Source organism: Phacochoerus africanus, chromosome 1, assembly GCF_016906955.1.
Source record: "Phacochoerus africanus isolate WHEZ1 chromosome 1, ROS_Pafr_v1, whole genome shotgun sequence".
NCBI classification, from domain to species: domain Eukaryota; kingdom Metazoa; phylum Chordata; class Mammalia; order Artiodactyla; family Suidae; genus Phacochoerus; species Phacochoerus africanus.
In genome coordinates, this window is record NC_062544.1 from 54,195,578 (window position 1) to 54,219,050 (window position 23,473).

At 40.9% G+C, this 23,473-nt stretch overlaps 1 protein-coding gene across 1 annotated transcript in view; it reads right to left on the reverse strand.

Annotated features, from left to right (window-relative positions):
* Nucleotides 1-7,724: 7,724 nt before the first annotated feature.
* Nucleotides 7,725-23,473, reverse strand: part of C7 (complement C7) — a 60,147-nt gene continuing 44,398 nt past the window's right edge. Inside the window, exons 15-18 of the mRNA XM_047766486.1 lie at nt 18,342-18,533; nt 13,526-13,616; nt 10,468-10,652; nt 7,725-9,064 (exon numbers count right to left, since the gene is read on the reverse strand). Coding sequence (XP_047622442.1) covers nt 8,883-9,064; nt 10,468-10,652; nt 13,526-13,616; nt 18,342-18,533 — 650 coding nt within the window. The 3' untranslated portion in view covers nt 7,725-8,882. The remainder of the gene's footprint in view (nt 9,065-10,467; nt 10,653-13,525; nt 13,617-18,341; nt 18,534-23,473) is intronic.

A 23,473-nucleotide genomic window follows, 5' to 3' on the forward strand; every position in this document is an offset into this window, starting at 1 on the left:
GAAAAAGAAGGAATACTCCCAAAGACATTCTATGATGCCACCATCACCCTCATTCCAAAACCAGACAGAGATACCACCAAAAAAGAAAACTATCGCCCAATATCATTGATGAATATAGATGCAAAAATTCTCAACAAAATCTTAGCCAACCGAATCCAACAACATATCAAAAAAATTATACACCATGACCAGGTTGGGTTCATCCCAGGTTCACAAGGATGGTTCAACATACGCAAATCAATCAGCATCATACACCACATTAACAAAAAAAGTCAAAAATCGGAGTTCCTGTCGCGGCGCAGTGGTTAACAAATCCGACTAGGAACCATGAGGTTGAGGGTTCGGTCCCTGCCCTTGCTCAGTGGGTTAACGATCCGGCGTTGCTGTGAGCTGTGGTGTAGGTTGCAGACGCGGCTCGGATCCCCCATTGCTGTGGCTCTGGGGTAGGCCAGTGGCTACAGCTCCAATTCAACCCCTAGCCTGGGAACCTCCTTATGCAGTGGGAGCGGCCCAAGAAATAGCAACGACAACAACAACAACAACAAAAAAAAAAGTCAAAAATCATATGATCATCTCAATAGACGCAGAAAAAGCATTTGACAAAGTCCAACATTGGGACACAAAGCTAACCTCAATAAATTTAGGAGCATAGAAATTATCTCAAGTATCTTCTCTGACCACAATGCCATGAAATTAGAAACCAACCATGGGAAAAGGAAAGAGAAAAAACCTACTACATGGAGACTAAACAACATGCTACTAAAAAAACCAATGGGTCAATGAGGAAATCAAGAAGGAAATTAAAAACTACCTTGAAACAAATGATAATGAAGACACAACCACCCAAAACCTATGGGATGCTGCGAAAGCAGTGCTCAGAGGGAAATTTATAGCAATACAGGCCTTTCTCAAAAAAGAAGAAAGATCCCAAATGGACAACTTAACCCTCCACCTAAATGAATTAGAAAAAGAAGAACAAAAAAGGCCTAAAGTCAGCAGAAGGAAGGAAATTATGAAGATCAAAGAAGAAATCAATAAAATAGAGACTCAAAAAACAATAGAGAAAATTAATAAAACCAAGAGCTGGTTCTTTGAAAAGGTGAACAAAATGGACAAACCCTGGGCCAGACTCACTAAAAAGAGGAGGGAAAGAACCCAAATAACCAAAATTATAAATGAAAAAGGAGAAATCACAACGGATACAGCAGAAATACAAAAACCATAAGAGAATACTATGAACAACTATACGGCAACAAGTTTGACAATCTGGAAGAAATGGACAATTTTCTAGAACCTTACAGCCTGCCAAAACTGAATCAAGTAGAAACAGACCAACTGAACAGACCCATCACTAAAATGAAATTGAAGAGGTCATAAAATCACTCCCTACAAATAAAAGTCCAGGACCAGATGGCTTCACAGGCGAATTCTATCAAACATATAAAGAGGAATTGGTGCCCATCCTCCTGAAAACTCTTTCAAAAGGTTGAAGAAGAAGGAATACTCCCAAAGATATTCTATGATGCCACCATTCATGATCAAGACCCTCGCCAAAGTGGGTATAGAAGGAACATTCCTGAATATAATCAAAGCCATTTATGAGAAACCCACAGCAAATATAATACTCAATGGGGAAAAACTGAAAGCCTTCTCACTCAAATCGGGAACAAGACAGGGATGCCCACTCTCACCACTTTTCTTCAACATAGTTTTGGAAGTCCTAGCCACAGCAATTAGACAAACAAAAGAAATAAAAGCCATCCATATAGGAAGAGAAGAGATCAAACTGTCACTGTATGCAGATGACATGATACTATACATAGAAAACCCTAAGGACTCAACCCCAAAACTCCTTGAACTGATTCATAAATTCAGCAAAGTAGCAGGATATAAGATTAACATTCAGAAGTCAGTTGCATTTCTGTATACCAGCAATGAAATATTGGAAAAGGAATAGAAAAATATAATACCTTTTCAAATTGCACCTCACAAAATCAAATACCTCAGAATACACCTGACCAAGGAGGTAAAGGACCTATATGCCGAGAACTATAAAACTTATTCAAAGAAATCAAAGATGTAAAGAAATGGAAAGATATTCCATGTTCCTGGATTGGGAAAATCAATATTGTAAAAATGGCCATACTACCCAAAGCAATCTACAGATTCAATGCAATCCCTACCAAATTACGCATGACATTTTTCACAGAACTAGAACAAACAATCCAAACATTTATATGGAACCACAAAAGACGCAGAATCTCCAAAGCAATCCTGAGAAACAAAAACCAAGCAGGAGGCAGAACTCTCCCAGACTTCAAGAAATACTACAAAGCCACAGTCATCAAAACAGTGTGGTACTGGTATCAAAACAGACAGACAGACCAATGGAACAGAAGAGAGAATCCGGAAATAAACCCTGACACCTATGGTCAATTCATCTTTGACAAGGGAGGCAAGAACACCAAATGGGAAAAAGAAAGTCTATTCAGCAAGCATTGCTGGGAAACCTGGACAGCTGCATGCAAAGCAATGAAACTAGAACACACCCTCACACCATGCACAAAAATAAACTCAAGATGGCTGAAAGACTTAACTATACGACAGGACACCATCAAACTCCTAGAAGAAAACATAGGCAAAACACTCTCTGACATCAACATCATGACTATTTTCTCAGGTCAGTCTCCTAAAGCAGTCGAAATTAGAGCACAAATAAACCCATGGGACCTCATCAAACTGAAAAGCTTTTGCACAGCAAAGGAAACCAAAAGAAAACAAAAAGACAACATACAGAATGGGAGAAAACAGTTTCAAATGATGCAACCGACAAGGGCTTAATCTCTAGAATATATAAACAACTTATACAACCCAACAGCAAAAAAGCCAATCAATCAATGGAAAAATGGGCAAAAGACCTGAATAGACATTTCTCCAAAGAAGATATACAGATGGCCAGCAAACACATGAAAAAATGCTCAACATCGCTGGTTATAAGAGAAATGCAAATCAAAACTACCATGAGATACCACCTCACACCAGTCAGAATGGCCATCATTTTGGATTCGGAAGAAGTGGTATATATACACAATGGAATACTACTCAGCCATAAAAAAGAATGACATAATGCCATTTGCAGCAACATGGATGGAGCTAGAGAATCTCATACTGAGTGAAATGAGCCAGAAAGACAAAGACAAATACCATAGGATATCACTTATAACTGGAATCTAATATCCATCACAAATGAACATCTCCTCAGAAAAGAAAATCATGGACTTGGAGAAGAGACTTGTGGCTGCCTGATGGGAGGGGGAGGGGGAGGGGAGGGAGTGGGAGGGATCAGGAGCTTGGGCTTATCAGACACAACTTAGAATAGATTTACAAGGAGATCTTGCTGAATAGCATTGAGAACTTTGTCTAGATACTCATGTTGCAACAGAAGAAAGGGTGGGGAAAAAATGTAATTGCAATGTATACATGTAAGGATAACTTGATCCCCTTGCTATACAGTGGGAAAATAAAAAAAAGAAAAAGAAAATCCCTTTGACCTGTTTGAATTCCAAGCCAACCTGATTAGCTGATTATTGCCTAATGGACCTTCACTCAGCAGCAAATCTTCTTTAGTCTTTCAGTCAATGCTTCTCTGTCTTGAGCATCGTTAGTCTGTTATGTACCTGAAGCCCCTCCCCTGGAACTGAGTACCAGTCCCCCATCATAGGGATGCACGGAAAAAACCGTGATAACAGAGCAGTTCTTAATATTTGTCCTTTCACAGGAAATTGTCCTCAGTCTGTGAATCAAAAGAACATTTTAATGTTCTGTCTTCTGCCCAACTTCTCACCTTCAGCCCACCCCTTCTGAAACAAGACTGTCTTCCCATCTGGTCCTGTTAACCCTCAGCTGGAAAAGCAGTTTTTCACATGATTGATGTTTTGAGTATAAATCCTGGCGCTTTGCCTGACAGGAATAAATAAAAAGACAAATTGTAGGTGCTTTGGTTGTCACAGCAGGGACTCCTATCAGACCATCAGCTTTCTTGTCCCCAAATGTGTGAACTGCCTGAAAGACCGAGGTAATTGAAAGGCATGCATATACCTCAGGTTTCTCAGATATTAACGGAAATTGCCTCCTACTGAGGTTGCTTTCTGGCTTAGTGTTCTGAAAGAGAACAGGGTGTTCCATTTCTAGCCAAAGTATTGAATCCTCTTTAACTAGTCCATCAAGGAAGAAAAATCTCAGTGGACTGCTGAGTAGCAGGACTAATGCGACTGCTCAGTTCTGCTACTCCCGAAATAAGAATGCTCCAATCACTCTCTCTCTCTCTCCCCGACTCTCTCTTTCTCTTTCTCTCTCCTCCCATCCCTTCTCTTTTTCATTTCTCTTCTCTTGTCTCTCCTCCCCCTTTCCTTCTCAGAGAAAGAAAGAGACATGATGCACCTAAACACCCAAAGTATATGGCATCTTCATTTATCTTCGAGTTTATGATGACCAACTTCACCAGCTGTTAGGCTCATCTTACAAAGAGTCCAAATGCCTATGGGGAATCAGTATTTGAGCGAAGAAAGGGTATAAGAAATTTCAGTAGGCCTAGCAAAAATATACCGAACAAATGATAAACTGAGGGGACAGTCCAAATATATTGATGAATATATACAGTACACACACACACACACACACACCTCTTCACCAAAAAGAAAAGTGATTAACAAGTTATGTGCAGATATATAACACGCTGTTTGGGAGAACATGGAGTAAACCAGCTGCTCAACACCTGAGCTCTGTGTGGCTCCTTAACCCCATATGAAGCTGAGATTAGCCATGACTGCCCCACTGAGAGGGGACGCCCTCAGTCGAATTAGCCAGTTACCTGACACGTTACTAGGTAACTCAGTTCCAGAGGTCATTTGTCAGATATGCTGCTTGCTGCTGCACATCCCCCACCCAAATACTAGAACTTTCCCTCTGTTTCAAAGGGATTACAAGCACCCTGACTATTGGTGCTGGGAGGGAGTTTCCATATTGAGCAGTAAATACAGGGCTCGCCAAGTCTCAGGGCATTAAGAAACAGCACTTCTGTGGGTCAATTACTAGAAAATGTGTGGGGTGTCGCAAGAAGACACACTCAGATGCAGTGAAGGGAGATTCCACAGCAGCTTCTCTGTGCAGGTGACCTACAGTGTCCCCTGAAACTGTGACTTATGGCCCATGGGATGTAGTTGGTCTCCCTTAGAGCTCCCTGAAGCTGGATAATACACCAGCCAATTCCCTCCTCTCTTTCTGTCCCCTGAAAAGTCCAAATGACTTTTTTCTCTTCTTTTGTCTTTTAAGGGCCACCCTGCGGCATATGGAAGTTCCCAGGCTAGGGGTTGAACTGGAAATACAGCTGCCAGCCTACACCACTGTCACAGCAACACCAGATCTGAGCCTGAGTCTTCGACCTCCACAACAGCTCATGGCAACCAGGCATCCTTAACCCACTGAGTGAGGCCAGGGATCAAACCCATGTCCTCATGGATACTAGTATGGTTTGTTACCACTGAACCACAATGGGAACTCCCCAGATAATTTTAATTTCAGCACAGTCTGCCTTCTCCTCCAATGCTAGATCCCAACCCAGCTGCCCCTCGCCTGGTCTGAGGCAGAGGGAAGGGCAGTCGGGGGCATTTTCACACTCCCCCTGTTCTCACTGCATCAATTTCCATGGCATAAACAGTCCTCCCAACTTTCCTCAAAGCCTTCTCTTTTTCAGATGGTTGAGAACTTATTTTGGAAGTTTCAAAACATTGTTAAAGTCTTGGTGTTGAAAGTTACTTTCTTCTTGCTGTCCTGCTGCCATGATCCTAATTCTTTCATAGACAATTGGGAACATCTCTGTCTAACTAGAAGAAAGGTCAAGCACAAGTATGTTCAGAAAAGAAAAAAGGCATGAAATTTAGTGTTTCAAGACAGCATCTCTGCAACCTCACTCACTGGTCCCCTCCTTCTCCAAAAACCATTCACTCATCCCTTACTTCTTCACTAACGCTGTGAAACCTCCTTCTCAAACCTCTTTGTTGCCAAATCTGCTAGTTTCTTTTTGTTCAGATCTCATTCTCTTACAGCATTTGATAATACTGACCATTTACTCTGTATCAGTTAGGAAAGGAGGGAGGTGGTATATAAATAGTAGATATTTAACTCCATATAGCTTAAGACAAGAGGAGAAAATTTTGGAAGGATGCTGTTATATCTCCTCCCAAATGAATTACCTGTTCAACTCCTTGTTGCTAAGTCTGCCTCTAGGCCTGGCATTTCCAAATCTATCCAGGATAGAAATTTACTATCCATACTAAACTTTAACAAATGCAGTTGGCCTCAATTAAACATCATTTGAATGCTATTGTTTTCAATCAATTTAATACATAATTTCCACATATTACATCTGAATCTTTACTCAAGGAACAATTTGATATAAAAAATTGGATTTAAAACTTCAGATTGGAACATTATGGAAAACAGTACAGAGGTTCCTCAAAAATGTAAACATAGAATTACCATATAGGAAGTTCCCATAGTGGCTCGGTGGCCATGATCTCAACTAGTATCCACGAGGGTGCAGGTTCTATCCCTGGCCTTGCTCAGTGTTTATGGATCCAGCTTTGCTGTGAGCTATGGTGTAGGTCTCGGTTAAGAACCCTCAGTTAGGACCCTGTCTTGCTGTGGCTATGGTGGAGGCCAGCAACTGCAGCTCTGATTCTACCCCTAGCCTGGGAAATTCCACATGCCATGGGGTGGGGGGGGGGGCTAAAAAGCAAAAAAAAAAAAAAGAACTATCATATAATCAAGCAATCCCACCTCTAGATATTTATCCAAAATAATTGAAATCAGGATCTCAAAGAGATACTTGTGCTCTCATGCTCACTGCAGCATTATTCACTATAGCCAAGATATGGAAATAACCTAAGTGTCCTTCATCACATGAATGGATAAGGAAAATGTGGTATATGCATACAATGAAATGCTATTCAACAACCTTAAAAAAAGAAACTAATTCTTCCATTTGTGTCAAAATAGATTGACCTGAAGGACATTATGTTAAGTGAAATAAGTCAGATGCAAAAAGATACTATATGCGCTCACTTATATGACGTATTTAAAATAGTCAAGGAGTTCCCTGGTGGCTCAGTGGGTTAAAGATTCACTACTGTCACTGCTGTGGCTTGGGTCGCTGCTGGCCAGGGAACTTCTGTATGCCACAGAGGAAGCCAAAATAAATAAAACAGTCAAACTTTTGGAAGCAGAGAGTGCAATGGTGGTCTTGAGGGGCTGGGGGCAGGGGAGACTGGGGAAGTGATGGATATCAAGGATATCAAGTTTCACTTATGCAAAACAAATATGTTCTAGAGATCCACTATATAGCACAGTGCCTATAGCTAATAATACTATAACATATACCTAAATCGTTCTAAGAGGGAAGATCTTGTTACATTTTCTTACCACAATAATGATACTAATAATGAGGGTAGGAGGAAACTTTGGGATATGTTTATGGCCTTGATGGTGAGCTGGTTTCACGGATGCACACATATCACCAAACTCAGAGAGTTATATATATTAAATGTGTACAATTCTTTACATATCAATCACACCTCAATAAAGTAGTTTTAAAATTTGAAAAATATAAAAAAGAGCACATTAGCCATTCTTCATGGAAAGATTCTTTAAAATTAACATAACACAGATTTTAAAATTCCAAAGGAGAGTATCTTTAATGAGTTTTTTAATCATTATCATTTGAACAAAATTTGTGTTGAAATGTATTTATCAGCATCAGAAAAATACAGATATTATTTGTATATAAAAGCACATTTCAAATTCCATTGAAGCCCACTCATTCCACCTCCTACAGCTGCTATTTTGTTTTGATGAAAGATGAATAGGGAGTAAATAGAAGGCCAAAGCTTTAAACGGATCTACCTGTAGAGCCCCTGAAAAATCTAGTTCTCCCAAATATGCAATGATTCAACAGCTCAGGCATGAATGATGCATCCTACAAAAGAAGAGGGGTGGAGGGGGGCAAATTACAGGTCTGGTGTTTGGCACATACTAAAGAAAAGCCCCAGGGAGAAGCCTGAATTTCGTTTGTTCTCAGAGGAGAAGGTAGAAGGCACCCCCCTTGACCACAGCTGGACGAATTCCGTTCTGACAGTGGGTGATTCAACCTTCTGGTAAAATTAGGGATCCCATGGTGTGGTGCTTGAGTCACAGGTTGAAATGTGAGATTACTACTTGAGGTGGAAAAATCGTGTCTGTCTTTCTCCATTGACGGTCCCCTTTGCGGTACTCGGTTTCACTCGAGGGAAGCCGGCCCCTGTCATCTTTCTGTTTCTCTAGGCTATTTGCAGAATGCGCTCCCGCCCATGGGCGGAGTTATAGGCCGAAAGGCCGAATGGCGCATTCGAATTTCTCAAATCTAATCCTCTAATTTTCAGATAAAAAAAAAAAAATCAACGTCCAGAAGAGTTAGCGATTTTCCAAGAATACACAATTAGCTCCTGCAAAGGTTCATGAATATCTTTCATCCTGACTGACATTTAAAAAGAGAAGAAAGAATGCAGCCTGGGTGTCTGTCCTCTACGAACTGAGTGCAACCAAAGTGTAATGTTACTGGGGTTTTTTTTAAAGACTATATTTTTCTGATTGCAAGAGAAAAAAATGTACGAATGAAAAAAATAAAAAATAAAAAAAGAGGAGAAAGAGAGAATCTGGATCTAGATTTGGGAGAACGAGGGGTTGCGTTTACGCAGGGGACTGGGAGAAGTGGACATGAGTGGGAGGAGAAAGAAGGGGCCTGTGTGCTGAGAAGCTGTCTACGTGGCAGGTTGTGCGCGCCGGGGTTGCTACGGGGCTTCGGGCGCGCAGGGCCTGATGCTGGTGACAGTGATGCTCAGTCCTAGGCATCTTAGGACGCCGGCCTCACACTCGGTCATCGTCTGCTCCCTGCCGTTCACCTCCACGCAGACGTGGAACCCCGCTTCCTCGCACTCCGAGGCGGCTCTGCAGACACATTTGCTGCTTTGGGCTGGAAAAAGAAGCGAGAGAGGCTTGATGGTACGTGGTGGAGGTGGGGGATGCAAGGTGCACCACGTCCAAAGTCATGAGGCGGTGACTGGAGAGCTCCTGCCTCGCGCGATGCAATCCACGACCCCCACTTCTGGACCCCCAGGAAAAGCAGCAGGACCAGGAAAGGAAGCTCCACCCAAAACGAGGACGCTTTGAGGATGGTGTCAGGCTTTCTATCAGTTGGACCCGCTCTTCCCTGCGGCAGTTCTGTCCTCCACGTGCTGTCCCCCAAAACCCGAAATGATCCCTCAACGCCCAGACCAAATGCGGAGACCTCAGCCAAGAGCCAGGCTGCGAGGCTTAAACAGAAGCTTTGAGAGAGAGGGCCTGAAACGCAAACGGTCTCAGGTCTCCCCACCCCACTCCCACCCCAACCCTTGTAAAGACGAACCAGAAAGGAGGAAAGAGATGTTTGAGCTGAAGGTGCGAGGCTGGAATATCAACTACGTGTCCCTAGAAGGAGGATAACCAAGTCGGCCAGCTGACCAAGGTGACTGCCAAACGGAAAGTTACCCAGAATTGGCCGGAGTTACTATGTCATCATCTCTGCTGCAGAGGGACAGGGGTGAGGAGAAGGGGCCGGGGGCGGGTACCACTCAGGAGGGGGAGAACCTGAGAAGCATCTCAGGTAGAGACCTTATAGCTCAGTCAGGCTCCCAAATTTACAGATGGGAAAACAGAGGGTGGTAACTTGGCTCCGGCAACCCAGTTTTTCTCCCTTAAAGAAAACTGGTTGTCATGATCACTGTAAGTACTTCCTGGACACAGCACCAGCAAGCATGGAATCAACAGCTTGAGAAAGTAGGACCTCCTTTTCTATCCTGTTCACATCCTCTGATTATTTCCAGGAGAAAGTATCAGCTTGGTAAGTGCCCCTCGCGCTTGCTAAACACCCTTTATCACAAAGAAGCATTACCCCCTCACTCAAGTTTTGAGCAGCATCTGGCTAGACGCTCCCGTCTTATTTTGTCTCGTTGTATATATTTGTATAGTTACCTAATATGTATGGCTAGTGATATTTCCTGTTAAGGATGTGATATAAATTTTGCTCTTTTAAAAAATGTTATTTTTTTGCGGCCTTTTTTTTTTAATGATTATGTAATATAGATTCTACAAGGACAGAGCAAAAATCATGTAGGTGGAACATGTTGTTTGGGAGGACACAGACCATCAGAGAAGGTTCTTGATCCAACCCCTCCCCAGGGAAGGAAGTCGGGGAGGGCAGTTCATACTCAGACCAGTGTGATTCTTTGCTATCCCCAGGATCTGTTTTGATATGCTGCTATGCTAGAAAACCACATTTTTGAAAACTTTACTGTAACTTTAGCATTTTTATAGTTACAAAGATCCAGTGCACCTTACCATCACATTTCTCCCAGAGTGGACATGCACCGCAAGCTTTCTCAGCGGAGCCAGGCAGAGTACAGGTCTCCCCAACAGAAAGAGTGTAATTTCTACCCTGACACTGGAGAACATGCATCTTGCAAACTGTCAGTCGCAGGATCCTTTTGCTTCTCTCATCTCGAGCGCACACGTCTAAGGAAGATCTGAAACATGTTTTTAAAACTACTTTATTTACAAGATTTTCATTCTTCAAAGCTGAGAACCAGAAGTGAAAGGTGAGGCTCTGAGACCAGTGCCTCATATAATCACCCACAGCCAAAAGATGGAAGAGGAGCTCAAATGCCCTTCATTACTAGGGCCCATTGCCCTCCCAGCTTCAAAATGAACATATTTTGCTCTTCATTTGCTCACAGCTTAGATATCTAGTGTCGATTTAGTTTCACCTAAAACAGATAGCATGCAGCAAATTAGAAGAGAAGGCAACATCTGCTAGCAACGGCTGGTGGATTGACAAGAAAGAAGGTGACAGAAAATCAGCAAAGATCAAACACTCAGAGGGACTGCAGTCAAAAGGGACCTTTGACTGCAGAAAAAAGTAGTTCCTCCCAGTCCAGGAGCCCATAATATAATATAATAAAATTTTCCACAGTTGAATCCTCCAAGGAAGAGGAACTCTATTTTTCAATGCTATTTTTAGAGTATCTATGTTTACATAGCAGTCTGAAAATATTTGCATAAAATGTGTTACTTTTTTCTTATGCATTGGTGCTAAAATAGTGCTGACTCTTTGAAATGTCAGTAATAAAAACAACCACATTTGTTAATACTGATGGGTAAGGAAGTCATTACTATAGTGAAAACTTAGACAACAGGGCATTTTTGAATAGTAGACAGACTCCACATTCACTTACATATATTTAACTGGAATGTTTTCTTCTCTGACCAAGAGCTAAATTTACTTGGACATTTACGTAACAGAAACAAATCACTGTATCTCTATTTTACCTGTTTATTTAACCTTTAAATCAAAGTACTTAGAACAGCCTAAAGAGTAGAGAGCTTACAAGGCCACCTACCTTGTGATCAGTACCTGATATGAAACCTCTTACCATGTCTATACACAAGAGGCTGCAGATAAACTAAATAAATTTAAGAAGTTGTAAAGAGGATGAAAGTGAATCAAAATAAACAATGTTTAATAAAGAATAACAGCACAGTCAGAATATTCTGGGCTGATCATTTCCAATTATACTATTTAGTTGTATGTTCTCCTTCACATAAGAAGTTACCTCTTGAAGTTCCCGTTGCGGCTCAGTGGTTAACGAATCTGACTAGGAACCATGAGGTTGCGGGTTCAGTCCCTGGCCTTGCTCAGTGGGTGAAGGATCGGCATTGTTGTGAGCTGTGGTGCAGGTCACAGACTCAGCTCAGATCCCACACTGCTGTGGCTCTGGCATAGGCCGGTGGCTACAGCTCCGATTCGACCCCTAGCCTGGGAACCTCCATATGCCAAGGGAGCAGCCCTACAAAAGGCAAAAAGACAAAAAAAAAAAGAAGTTACTTCTTTTTTGTTGTTGTTCTGTTTTTACTTTTTGCCTGTGTCTCGATTGTGTAAGTTCCCAGGCCAGGGATCAAACCTGTGCCATAGCAGCAACCCAGGCTGCTGCAGTGACAACACTAGATCTGTAACCTGCTTTACTGAAAGGGAACTCCCAAAAAGCTACTTCTTTTTTTTTCTTTTTTTTTTTGTCTTGTTGTTGTTGCTATTTCTTGGGCCGCTCCTGCGGCATATGGAGGTTCCCAGGCTAGGGGTTGAATCGGAGCTGCAGCCACCGGCCTACGCCAGAGCCACAGCAACTCGGGATCCGAGCCACGTCTGCAACCTACACCACAGCTCACGGCAACGCCGGATCATTAACCCACTGAGCAAGGGCAGGGACCGAACCCGCAACCTCATGGTTCCTAGTCGGATTCGTTAAACACTGCGCCACGACGGGAACTCCACCAAAAAGCTACTTCTTAAAAGATACCACCATGGTCATCGTTACCCAATGTAAGTGTTCAAGGAGGTAAATATCTGTTTTGATGACCATACTAATTGAAAGCCACTTAATTGAGCAAAAAATTTGTGTTTTGTTTCCTGACATTAAAGATGGCCACTGGATATCTCACATTTACCTCCCCAGATTCACCCTCCTCTCTTCTGCACCCTGCCTGGGAAACAGGTACATATGGATCCCATCAGTAGACTTCCTTGTCCTCTAGTTTCAGGGATGTTTGATCAATGGGGGGCTCTGGCAGGAGATTGGTTGGAGGGATGAGAGTGAGTGGGGGTGTTTATTCTCCTGGCTCACTCCTGGGGATCTCTGGGTCCCTAAAATGAGAGACTCAGCTCCTTCTCAACTTGCTCTCTCCATCTTCAGGCTTTTGTAAATGCTCCTCTCTCACAACTTCCAGCTTAGTCACGGATGTACCACACACCCTAGCTGCTGCCAGTCCAGGAGTACCACCCTGTGGCTTGCAGTTTTCTTTACTCTGCCCACATTTTCCATAATTCGTCCCACCAAGATACCTCCTCCCATCCTCTGTAAGGTGCCATCTGTCTCAGACATTTAGTAACTACTTCAGATATCCTTCTGCAATGGAGTGATTTCAAGTTGGATGGTATCCTTATAATGCAAATCTAGAAAAGGATATTTCAAGAATCAGAAAAGCAGCGACTTTTTTCTCTGTTGGTATTGCTTTAAGAGTTTATGTTTTAAGGGAATTTCAGCCCTAATCTCCTCAAGCTCTAAATCTTCAGATGAGTTTTGTCATTTTGCCCCATTTTATATAGCAGACAAACAATGTTCAAGCAGGTGTTCAGCCTTTCTCACTAACCAGATTAGAACAATGCTTAACCCACCAATGGTGACCTAGGCAAAAATCAGGCAGCAAATGGACCAGATTGAAGCGCAAAGACCTTTAACCTTGGGAAAGTAACACCTTCGATCTATCAGAGACTAGCCTCTAAGGAATTATCCTATTTATTTTGAATAAAATAAAACAGAGAGAAGTGAACAAAGACAGCGCTTACCCGCATTCATAGGGCATTTTACAAACACATTTTGAATTCTGCAGTTTCTCCCAGAGCTGACATTTAGGCACTTCCTTTACCAAAGGGGCCTCTAAAAGAAAAAGGTAACAGAGATTAGAAGAAGAGCTTCTTCATAGAAAACAAGGTATTGTTTTAGTTGTTGAATTGGGCTCTGTAATGTTCTCAGTGAAAGTATTACAATTTAAAAAAAAGCTATAAAACATTTTACAAGAATAGAGCATTCCTGAAGTTCCTGTCTTGGCTCACTGGTTAACGAACGCCACTAGCATCCATGAGGATGAGGGTTCGATCCCTGGCCTCACTCAGTGGGTTAAGGATCCAGCATTGCCCTGAGCTGTGGTGTAGGTCGCAGATGTGCCTCGAATCTGTCGTGGCCATGGCTGTGGTGTAGGCTGGCAGCTACAGCTCCAATTCGACCCTAGCCTGGGAACCTCCATTTGCTGCTGGTACGGCCCTAAAACAAAACAAAAGAATAGAGCATTCCTAGGAACACCTAAGAATTCATGCTAGTTAACAAATTGGCTAAGCCAGGATTTAAGTCCACTTTGGTCTGATCCTAAGGCCAATAGAGTAGGCTCCCTTTCATCAAGAAGATAGGATTTAAAAACTGATTGTTGCTTGGACTGCACTTTGCCCACTGTGCCTATAACAAGACAGAAAGCAGCACCATACCTTAGCCTACATGTGTGGAGAACTCTCAGTAACTCAAGGACATCTATAGCAACCTCTTACATGTAAGTTACCAAGTGGTGTCCCCCCGACAGTGAGTAAATGTCTGTCGGTGATTTACATTAATAAAATCCTTTCCATTATTTTATGTTTTTACAAACTGATGGAAAGCCAACCATCATTCCAAATTTGACAGGAGAACACCTTGGTCTAGCTTACAAGAGCACGATTTGCCATGGCCTCGGCTATGCCTGACTACAATGAGAAGAGTCTATACCACCCTGCTATTTCCACCTTGTGCCAACTTCATTACAGTGGAATTCAGTGGCTATACTTGTGCATCATTAAACTAGTTACCTGTTGGATGTAGCTATAAAAGTTGTTCAACTGAAGAGCATGTTTTTATGAGAAGCACAAAGTCTGGAATACTTCTTCACTCTGGAAAACTTAAGAGTTTTGGAAAATCTCACAAACAAAGAAGGGTAAAAAGTTAAAAGGGTAAAAAGAGTAGCAAGGTCCTGCCTTGTCCAGCAATGTCTGTAGCAAGTATTTCGTCTTTAAACATTTTTCTTTAAAATGGAATTATCATACATACAAGGTAGTATCCTAAGTTAGATCCTAGACCATAAAAAAGAACATCTGAGGAAAAATTGGTGATATAGGAATAGAGATGTAGTTTAGTCAGTAAAACTGTATTAATTAATATTAATGTCTTGATTCTAACCAACTAAATTATGTCAGGGTATGTCATGCGTTAATATTATGGGAAGGTAGGTAAAGGGTATATGGAAACTATATTTGCAACTTTTCTGAAATCTAAAATGATTCCAAAATAAAATACTTTAAAGTACTTTCTATCTAAGGGAAATTTTGCTCCCCAAGTGACATGTGGCAATATGCATAGACACAGACATTTTTGGTTGTCACCTCTGTGGGATGCTACTATATCTAATCAGTAGAGATCAGAGATTCCATGAAACATCTTGTAACGCACAGGACAGGCTCCCACAACAAAGAATTACCAGGCCCCAAACTCCAATAGTGCTGGGGTTGAGAAAGTCTGACCTAAATGTACCAAAACTAAAGTTCACTGATTAAGCCATGTGAATTAGCTCTGCATTTTTATTAATTTGCTAATCATTTGTAAAGATGGAATTTTAGCATTTTAAGTATATTCTCAAAATTATCATCACTTCTTTGTGAAAAATCACTTGTAGAATTACCTAGATCAAATACATTTGCATTTAAAAAGAATGTAGCTCTGTCATCATCATAGCTTAATTAACCAAATAAACACACTCTTAGGACCCACCTACAGTATGTACCTTTAATATTTTAAAATCAATTACCTTCACATAAAGACTAAATACTGATGGGGGTGGGGACATATGAGGGGCTAGTGTTTAATGAGTTCCCTTTTTTTTTTTTTTTTTTCTTTTTATGGCCACACCTGAGGCATGTGGAAGTTCCCAGGCTATGGGTCAAATCAGAGCTTCAGTGGTCACAGTTACAGCAACGCCAGATCCAAGCTACATCTGCAACCTGCATCATAGCTCGTGACAACACCAGATCCTTAACACACTGATCAATGCCAAGGATCAAACCCGCATCCTCACAGACACTGTCGGGCTCTCAACCCACTGAGCCACAATGGGAACTCCTGTTTAATGGATTTCAGTTTGGGAGATGGAAACATTCTGGAGATGGATGGTAGTAATTCTTGTACAATAATGTGAATATACTTAAGGCCACTGAACTGCACTTTTTAAGATGGTTAAAATGATGAATTGGGGAGTTCCCGTCGTGGCGCAGTGGTTAACGGATCCGACTAGGAACCATGAGGTTGCAGGTTCGGTCCCTGCCCTTGCTCAGTGGGTTAATGATCCGGATTGCCGTGAGCTGTGGTGTAGGTTGCAGACGCGGCTCGGATCCTGCGTTGCTGTGGCTCTGGCGTAGGCCGGTGGCTACAGCTCCGATTAGACCCCTAGCCTGGGAACCTCCATATGCCGCGGGAGCGGCCCAAGAAATAGCAACAACAACAACAATAACACAACAACAAAAGACAAAAAAAAATGATGAATTGTATGTTGTGAATATATTACCACAATTAAAAAAAAAAAAGACTAGATACTTATACAGTAGATATTTTAAAACTCTGGAGACTGACGAATGGGGAATTTTTTTGTTCATTGTAGGTTAATTTTAAGGGCAGTTATTATCATTATCCACAACTTCAGAAAAACACACAGGTCTGAGAAACATCCTCAATTAAAACCTTAACAGAATTTGCTACTGAGTGGGAGAAAATTCATACCAAATTGTGCTATAAAGTGTCTGAAAAAGACATTTAAAAAAAACAAATAGATAAGCTCATTTGGAAAAAAAAAGAGAGACCTCATCAACTGTACATTGTTCTCTTTAATGTTAGCATTATTGGTAAGCGATCCATTACTTTATCCCAAATAAACTCATGGTTATGCTTCAGTGCATGCAGAAAACAAGAAAGTTGTCTGGCTGTGGGCCTTCAACGGCTACAGAGCACATGGGCACCAGCATGGCGAGCATTCCACTGGACCTGCTGCCCTCCCATTGTCCTCTGAGTCTGTTTAAGCCTAGATCTCCCATCAGTCACAGAACCCTCCATGCAACCTGCTCTCTTTCAGTTGTAAACCTCTAATGCACTCAGTGTTCTCACTCGTGGAATCTACTGCTTTATCTACACCATAGAAGACAAGTTTCAGCATTGAGTTAAAAACTATATACTCAAGAAATCAGGATACTATATAAAATAGAATGCAAATGTAATTTTATTCTTTCCTGTTCTTAATTGTTACAGATATAATGTTTCCCATTTATTTTAAAAATGTAAACAAAGAAGAAATATGTATTTTGAAAACAAATCCATCTCAAGCAATAGTTCAGCTTTCTAAATATTTCTGCCTTAGCTTCTTCTTTTTTTTTTTTTGCTTTTTATGGCCGCACCCTTGGCATATGGAAGGGGGTCCAATCGGAACTATAGTTGCCGTCCACACCACAGCCACAGCAACACTGGATCTGAGATGTATCTGCGACCTACGCCATGGCTCACAGCAACCCCAGATCCTTAACCCACTGAGAAAGGCCAGGGACCAAACTCGAGTCTTCATGGATACTAGTCCAGTTCGTTACCACCAAGCCACAACAGGAATTCCCTGTCTTAGCTTCTCTAAAGAGCATTTTAATTTGCCATGTATTCAAAATGCTAAATATTTGGACTTCTACTATTAAGAACAATTTCGCAAATCCCAATATTTTTCCTTCAGTAACTTCTGCTTTTCAGTGTTAAGCGTAAATGCTTTTAAATTTTCAACTTTGGAGTTCCCGTCATGGCTCAGTGCAAACAAATCCAACTAGTATCCATGAGGATGTGGGTTCTATCCCTGGTCAGGGATCTGGCATTGCTGTGGCCGTGGTGTAGGCCTGCAGCTGTAGCTCCGATTCTACCCCTAGCCGGGAACTTCCACATGCCGTGGATGTGGCCCTAAAAAAGCAAAATAAAATAAAATAAAGTAAATTTTCAGTTTCAATAATATTAATAAACTCTGAGAGCTCAGAAATGAAATATACAGAATTTTATATAAATTGTGATCTCAACTCCTTACCTCTTAAAAACGACATTTAAAAAAATCAGAATATGTATAACTGAATCACTTATTGTGCAGCAGGAAGTATCACAACATTGTAAATCAACTCTACTTCAGTAAAACTTTTAAAAATGAAAAATAAAAAAGAAATTAAAAGAATAAAAGATCAGAAGGAAACCAGAAATCAGCTTTTAGAATTTCTTTATTTTCTTGGCACCTTAAAAGATATAAAGCTAACCTTTGATATGAAGGATTTAAGTTAAAATTTCAGAATCACCAAGGCTATTCTTGCCTTTCCTTGAATTCTGTGAGTCTATCTGCCATGTGAAAACAGTCTATTACCCACCCAGTCTATGAAATGACTTCCTTCTCCCGGTGGGGCTGAGGGGGGACAGGGATGTGAGAATGACTCCATTACGGAGGCTCAGTGCGTTGAAGAACTGCCACAGGGACTTTCACTCCCTGAGTGCAGGTGTCCTTGGACAGACCCAGAAGCCACTCACCTTTTCGCACACACTGGACATTTTTCATCTCAGGGCTCCACTTGAGGCTGGATCCACAGAGAAATGTCGATGGACCTTCTAAGGACATGCCGCTTGAACAGGAAAAGGTCACCTTCTCTCCAACTGTGTAGAAAGGCTTCTGGGGATGACTCTGTAAGCCATGCATCAGTGTAGGTAGAACACAGGCAATTTCTAAAGAGAAAAGAGAGGAAAAATACAAGGGTCATTGCTTTCCTAAGTCATCTTTTAAAAAAAATGACAGCCTTGAATGGTGCTGATATACCTGTCCTGCTTTTTTCAAATTAGAGGACAAGGAGGAAGAGGTGATTTCATTCTTAGGGTGCCCTGAAAAGACATGTCCCACCTTGCCTGGCATGCAATGACAGGAATGACTGAAGACCAAAGCAGCTCCCACCCTCTCCCTCCTGCCCTCAAAGCAATGTGACAACTTAAAATGAAGAAGCTTATGAGGTCCTAAAGTCCAGCCTGCTGTCAGCTTGCCTAAAGTCCAGCAGACTTTCCACAGCTGCCACTTTTCTCTCTTGTCGGGTGAAGTCCCACTAGAATTTTCCCAAGAGCTGTGTTCATTTGCATATAATTAGCATATATCCAATTAGATATTTTACTATCTGAAATTTCTAACAAACCACCATTAACCTTGTGACCATAAAAGTATTAAATCTTTGGTTTCCCATTTCTATTTTTTCTTATTCCATTACATTCACTAGCTCAAATCTTCCTGAAAAAAACAAGGAAGAAAATGAGAAAGATGTATAGTTATGGAAAGAAAGTTAGAAGTCACAATTAAAATAATCTTGCCAATCTCTCTAGTGAACTTTGGACAATATTCTACAAAGTACTGCTTTATTTCAGCACCATTTTCGTTGGAAAATCCATTCACTCATTCAAAGTCAGCATTTATTGAGTGCTTATATTTTGCCAAGCATGCTGTGTGCTGGTAGGGATATTGGTTCACATATTCTGCCTTCAAAAAGCTGATAGCATCAGATTTGTTTATTTCTGGCCATGACACATTTGCTGGTTTCACAATCTCACTCCCACCAAGACAAATAGAAAGGCTGTACAGAAGTAAAAGAAAAAAATATTTATGAGAGCATCAAAGAACAACCAGAGCAGTGGAAGTTTGAAGATCCAAGACTCCAAAAGAAGGGAAGTCTAAGGTAGTGATTACAATATTTGGTAATGCCTTTGCCCTTGAGGTTTTTTGTTTTTTGCGTTTTTAGGGTCGCCCCTTCAGCATATGGAAGTTCTCAAGCTAGGGGCTGAATTGGAGCTGTAGCCACTGGCCAATGCCACAGTCACAGGGTCTGCAACCTACATCACAGCTCAAGGAATGCTGGATCCTTAACCCACTGAGTGAGGCCAGGGATCCAACCTGCGTCCTCGTGGATGCTAGTCAGATTCGTTTCCTCTGAACCATGACAGGAACTCCAGTGAGGTATTTTTAAATTTAAGAAAAATTTTTAAAAAATTTATGTGCTGAAAAAAAAATATCTGCTGAATGAAAGGCTGCTAAACTAAGGAAAAACCTGCAGCTTAGAAGCTGAATAGCTGAGCAGAATTTTTAGCAGTCTCATCGAAAATTAGAGTCCAGTTCTGTTACACAAGGAGCCTCAGAAGAAATTCCATGCTTTTCATGGAATCCTTAATGGCTACAGCTTAGCACAAAGGTAAACTGGATATAAACCAGCCTCATTCTTGCCAGAAAAAAAACTAGATCTTTTCTAGAGGAAGATATCATCCAAAGTCTCAAATTATTTCTTTAATTTTTTAATGTATAAAATCTGACATTCAATCAAAACTAATCTAGCAATAGAAACAGAGCTACAGTAGCTCCCACTGTGGACCAATGGGATCAGCAGCATCTCCGGAGCACTGGGACACAGGTTCAATTCCCAGCCAGGTCCAGTGCATTAAGCTGTGGTGCGTTAAGCTGTGTGCATTAGGCTGTGTGCATTAAGCACTGCCGAAGCTGTGGTGTAGGTCACAACTGTGGTCACAACTGGAGTTCAACAGGAACTCCATATGCTGCAGGGTGGCAAAAAAAGGGGAAAAAAAAAGAAGGAAAAATGAAATAAATAGACCTACAGCAGATCTAGCTTGAAATAACTAAGCCATTTAATTTTCCCCAGCATATTAATCAAAGTGGAGAATTTCAACAGAGAATTAGAAAGTATAGAAAAGTAGACAAATGGAATATCTAGAATTGGAAAATGAAATTAAGAACTCAGTAGAATTATTGAAAGCATATTATATACAACTGTACAGAGAATTAAATAAGCTGGAAGACAACCAATAGAAAATATTCAGAATGAAACAGAAAAAAATGATGTAAAACAAAGAAAGATATATATGTATGTATATGCATATACATTCTAAAAAATATTATTGTTTGTGTCTCATGAGAGGTGAGCAAGAGTGAGACAAAGCATTACTTGAGAACAAAGGTCAAGAATTTTCTAAAATTGACAAAAGACATTAAAGCATAGGTTCAAGAGTGCTTTTAGGAGTTTGCATCGTGGTGCAGTGGTTAACGAATCCGACTAGGAACCGTGAGGTCGTGGGTTCGATCCCTGGCCTTGCTCAGCAGATTAAGGATCCAACGTTGCCGTAAGCTGTGGTGTAGGTTGCAGGCTTGGCTTGGATCCTGCATTGCTGTGGCTCTGGTGTAGGCCGGCGGCTACAGCTCCGATTGGACCCCCTAGCCTGGGAACCTCCATATGCCTCGGGAACGGCCCTAGAAAAGGGCAAAAAGACAAAAAAGAAAAAAGAAAAAAAGAGTGCTTTTAATATCAACCAGGATAAAGACATAGAAAATCACATCTCAGAATAGAGTTGCTTCTGGAAAAAAAAAAATTCTTAAAAGCAGCCAGACAGGAAAAAAATATGATTTCTGAAGGAGAAACATAAACCTTCAAGTTGACTTCTCACTAGAAAACAATGAAGTCAGAAGGCAATATAATAAAATCTTTAAAGGATTTAAAGAAAATAACTGTTAACCTAGAATTGCTTTCCTAGTAAAACTGTCCTTCAAAAGTAAAGATAAAAATAAGAACATTTTAGATGAACAAAGACTGGAACAATTTTTCACTAAGAGATTCATAATAAAAGAAAAGATGCTCTTCAAGCAGAACTATCTTATTAATCTTTTCAAAGAACCAACTTTTGGCTTTATTACTCCTAGATGGGAAATATTTATATTCTATTTCAGCAATTTCTTCTCAAGGACTCCAGGGCAGAGAGACAGAGAGACAGACAGAGACAGAACAAGAGGAGGGTCTTACAAGTCAATAAGAGAAAGACAAACAGACAGAAAAAAAAAATGCCCAGAAGATTGGATGACTACTCCACACACATATATATGTATATATATATAATATGTGTATGTGTGTGTATGTGTTATATGTGTGTGTATACACATACATATACATATATATATATACACACAAATGGTCATGAAATATATGAACACAAGCTTAACGTCATTAGTCATCAGAAGAAATACAAATTTTAAAATACAAATTAAAAAGTAAAAGAGGAGTTCCCGTCGTGGTGCAGTGGTTAATGAATCCGACTAGGAACTATGAGGTTGCGGGTTCGATCCCTGCCCTTCCTCAGTGGGTTAACGATCCTGCGTTGCTGTGAGCTGTGGTGTAGGTTGCAGACGTGGCTCGGATCCCACGTTGCTGTGGCTCTGGCGTAGGCCGGTGCCTACAGCTCCGATTCGACCCCTAGCCTGGGAACCTCCATATGCCGCGAGAGCGGCCCAAGAAATGGCCAAAAAAAAAAAAGACAAAAAATAAAATAAATAAAAAGTAAAAAAGACAATGGGAGAAAAAATTATGTATACATGTATGTGTAACTAGGTCCCCAGGCTGTAAAGTGGGGGAAAAAAAAAGTGTGTTGGGGGAAATAACAATAATAAATAAATAAATAAAATACAAAAAATGGAAAAAATAAAAACAATATTCTTTCATCCTGAAAAAATAAAATAAAAATAAAAGAGAGCTACACACTCACCAAGATAGCTAAAATTTTTAAAGATAGATGATATCAATTGTAGGCGAGGATACAGAGCAATATTGACTTCTGAGCTCCTGGTAAGACTGTAAATTGGTACAACCACTTGGAAGACTGGTAGCATCTATCAAATCTAAATGTGTGTATAGGAGTTCCCATCGTGGCCCCGCAGACGTGAATCCAACTGGTAACCATGAGGTTGTGGGTTTGATCCCTGGCTTCACTCAACGGGTCGGGAATCAGGCGTTGCCGTGAGCTGTGGTATAGGTCGCAGACACGGCTTGGATCTGGCATTGCTGCGCTTGTGGCATAGGCCAGCAGCTGTAGCTCCGATCGGACCCCTAGCCTGGGAACCTCCATATGCTGTGAGTGTGGCCCTAAAAAAAAAAAAAAAAAAAAAAAAAAAGCTAAATAAATAAATGTGTGTGTGTGTGTACTTGACGACTCAGAAATTTCACTAATAGGTATGTACCCAAGAGAAAAAAAAATGTACATGTGTGCACTAGGACCCTCCTCACATCACAGACCAACCACTCTAGGAAAAACAAATCCCTGTAGCTCTGTATGTCCATCTGCTAAACAATCTTGCACTGCCATACACCTGAGATGGAATAGTGTCAGAGTGGGACGAAATGCAGAAGCACTTGCTTGGATACCTACGTCTGAAGAGAATAGAATCCAAGCATTTAAGGAAGTAGATTGTGGTAAATCCTTAGTAATTGAACTTTAAAGAATGTGCTGCACCCCTCTACATTCTACTTCACTACTACCTGTAAAAGAATGAAATTAGAGCATTCTCTAGCACCACCCAAAAAATAAACTCAAAATAGATTGAAGACTTAAGTGTAAAAGTAAATACTATAAAACTCCTAGAGGAAAACATAGGCAGAACACTCTTTGACATAAATCACAGAAATATCTTTTTGGGTCTGTCTCCTAGATTAATGGAAATAAAAATAAAAATAAACAACTGGGACCCAATTTAACTTAAAAGCTTTTGCACAGCAAAGGAAATCATAAACAAGATGAAAAGAAAAGCTACAGAATGGGAGAAAATTTTTCAAATTATGAGACCCACAGGGGTTAATTTC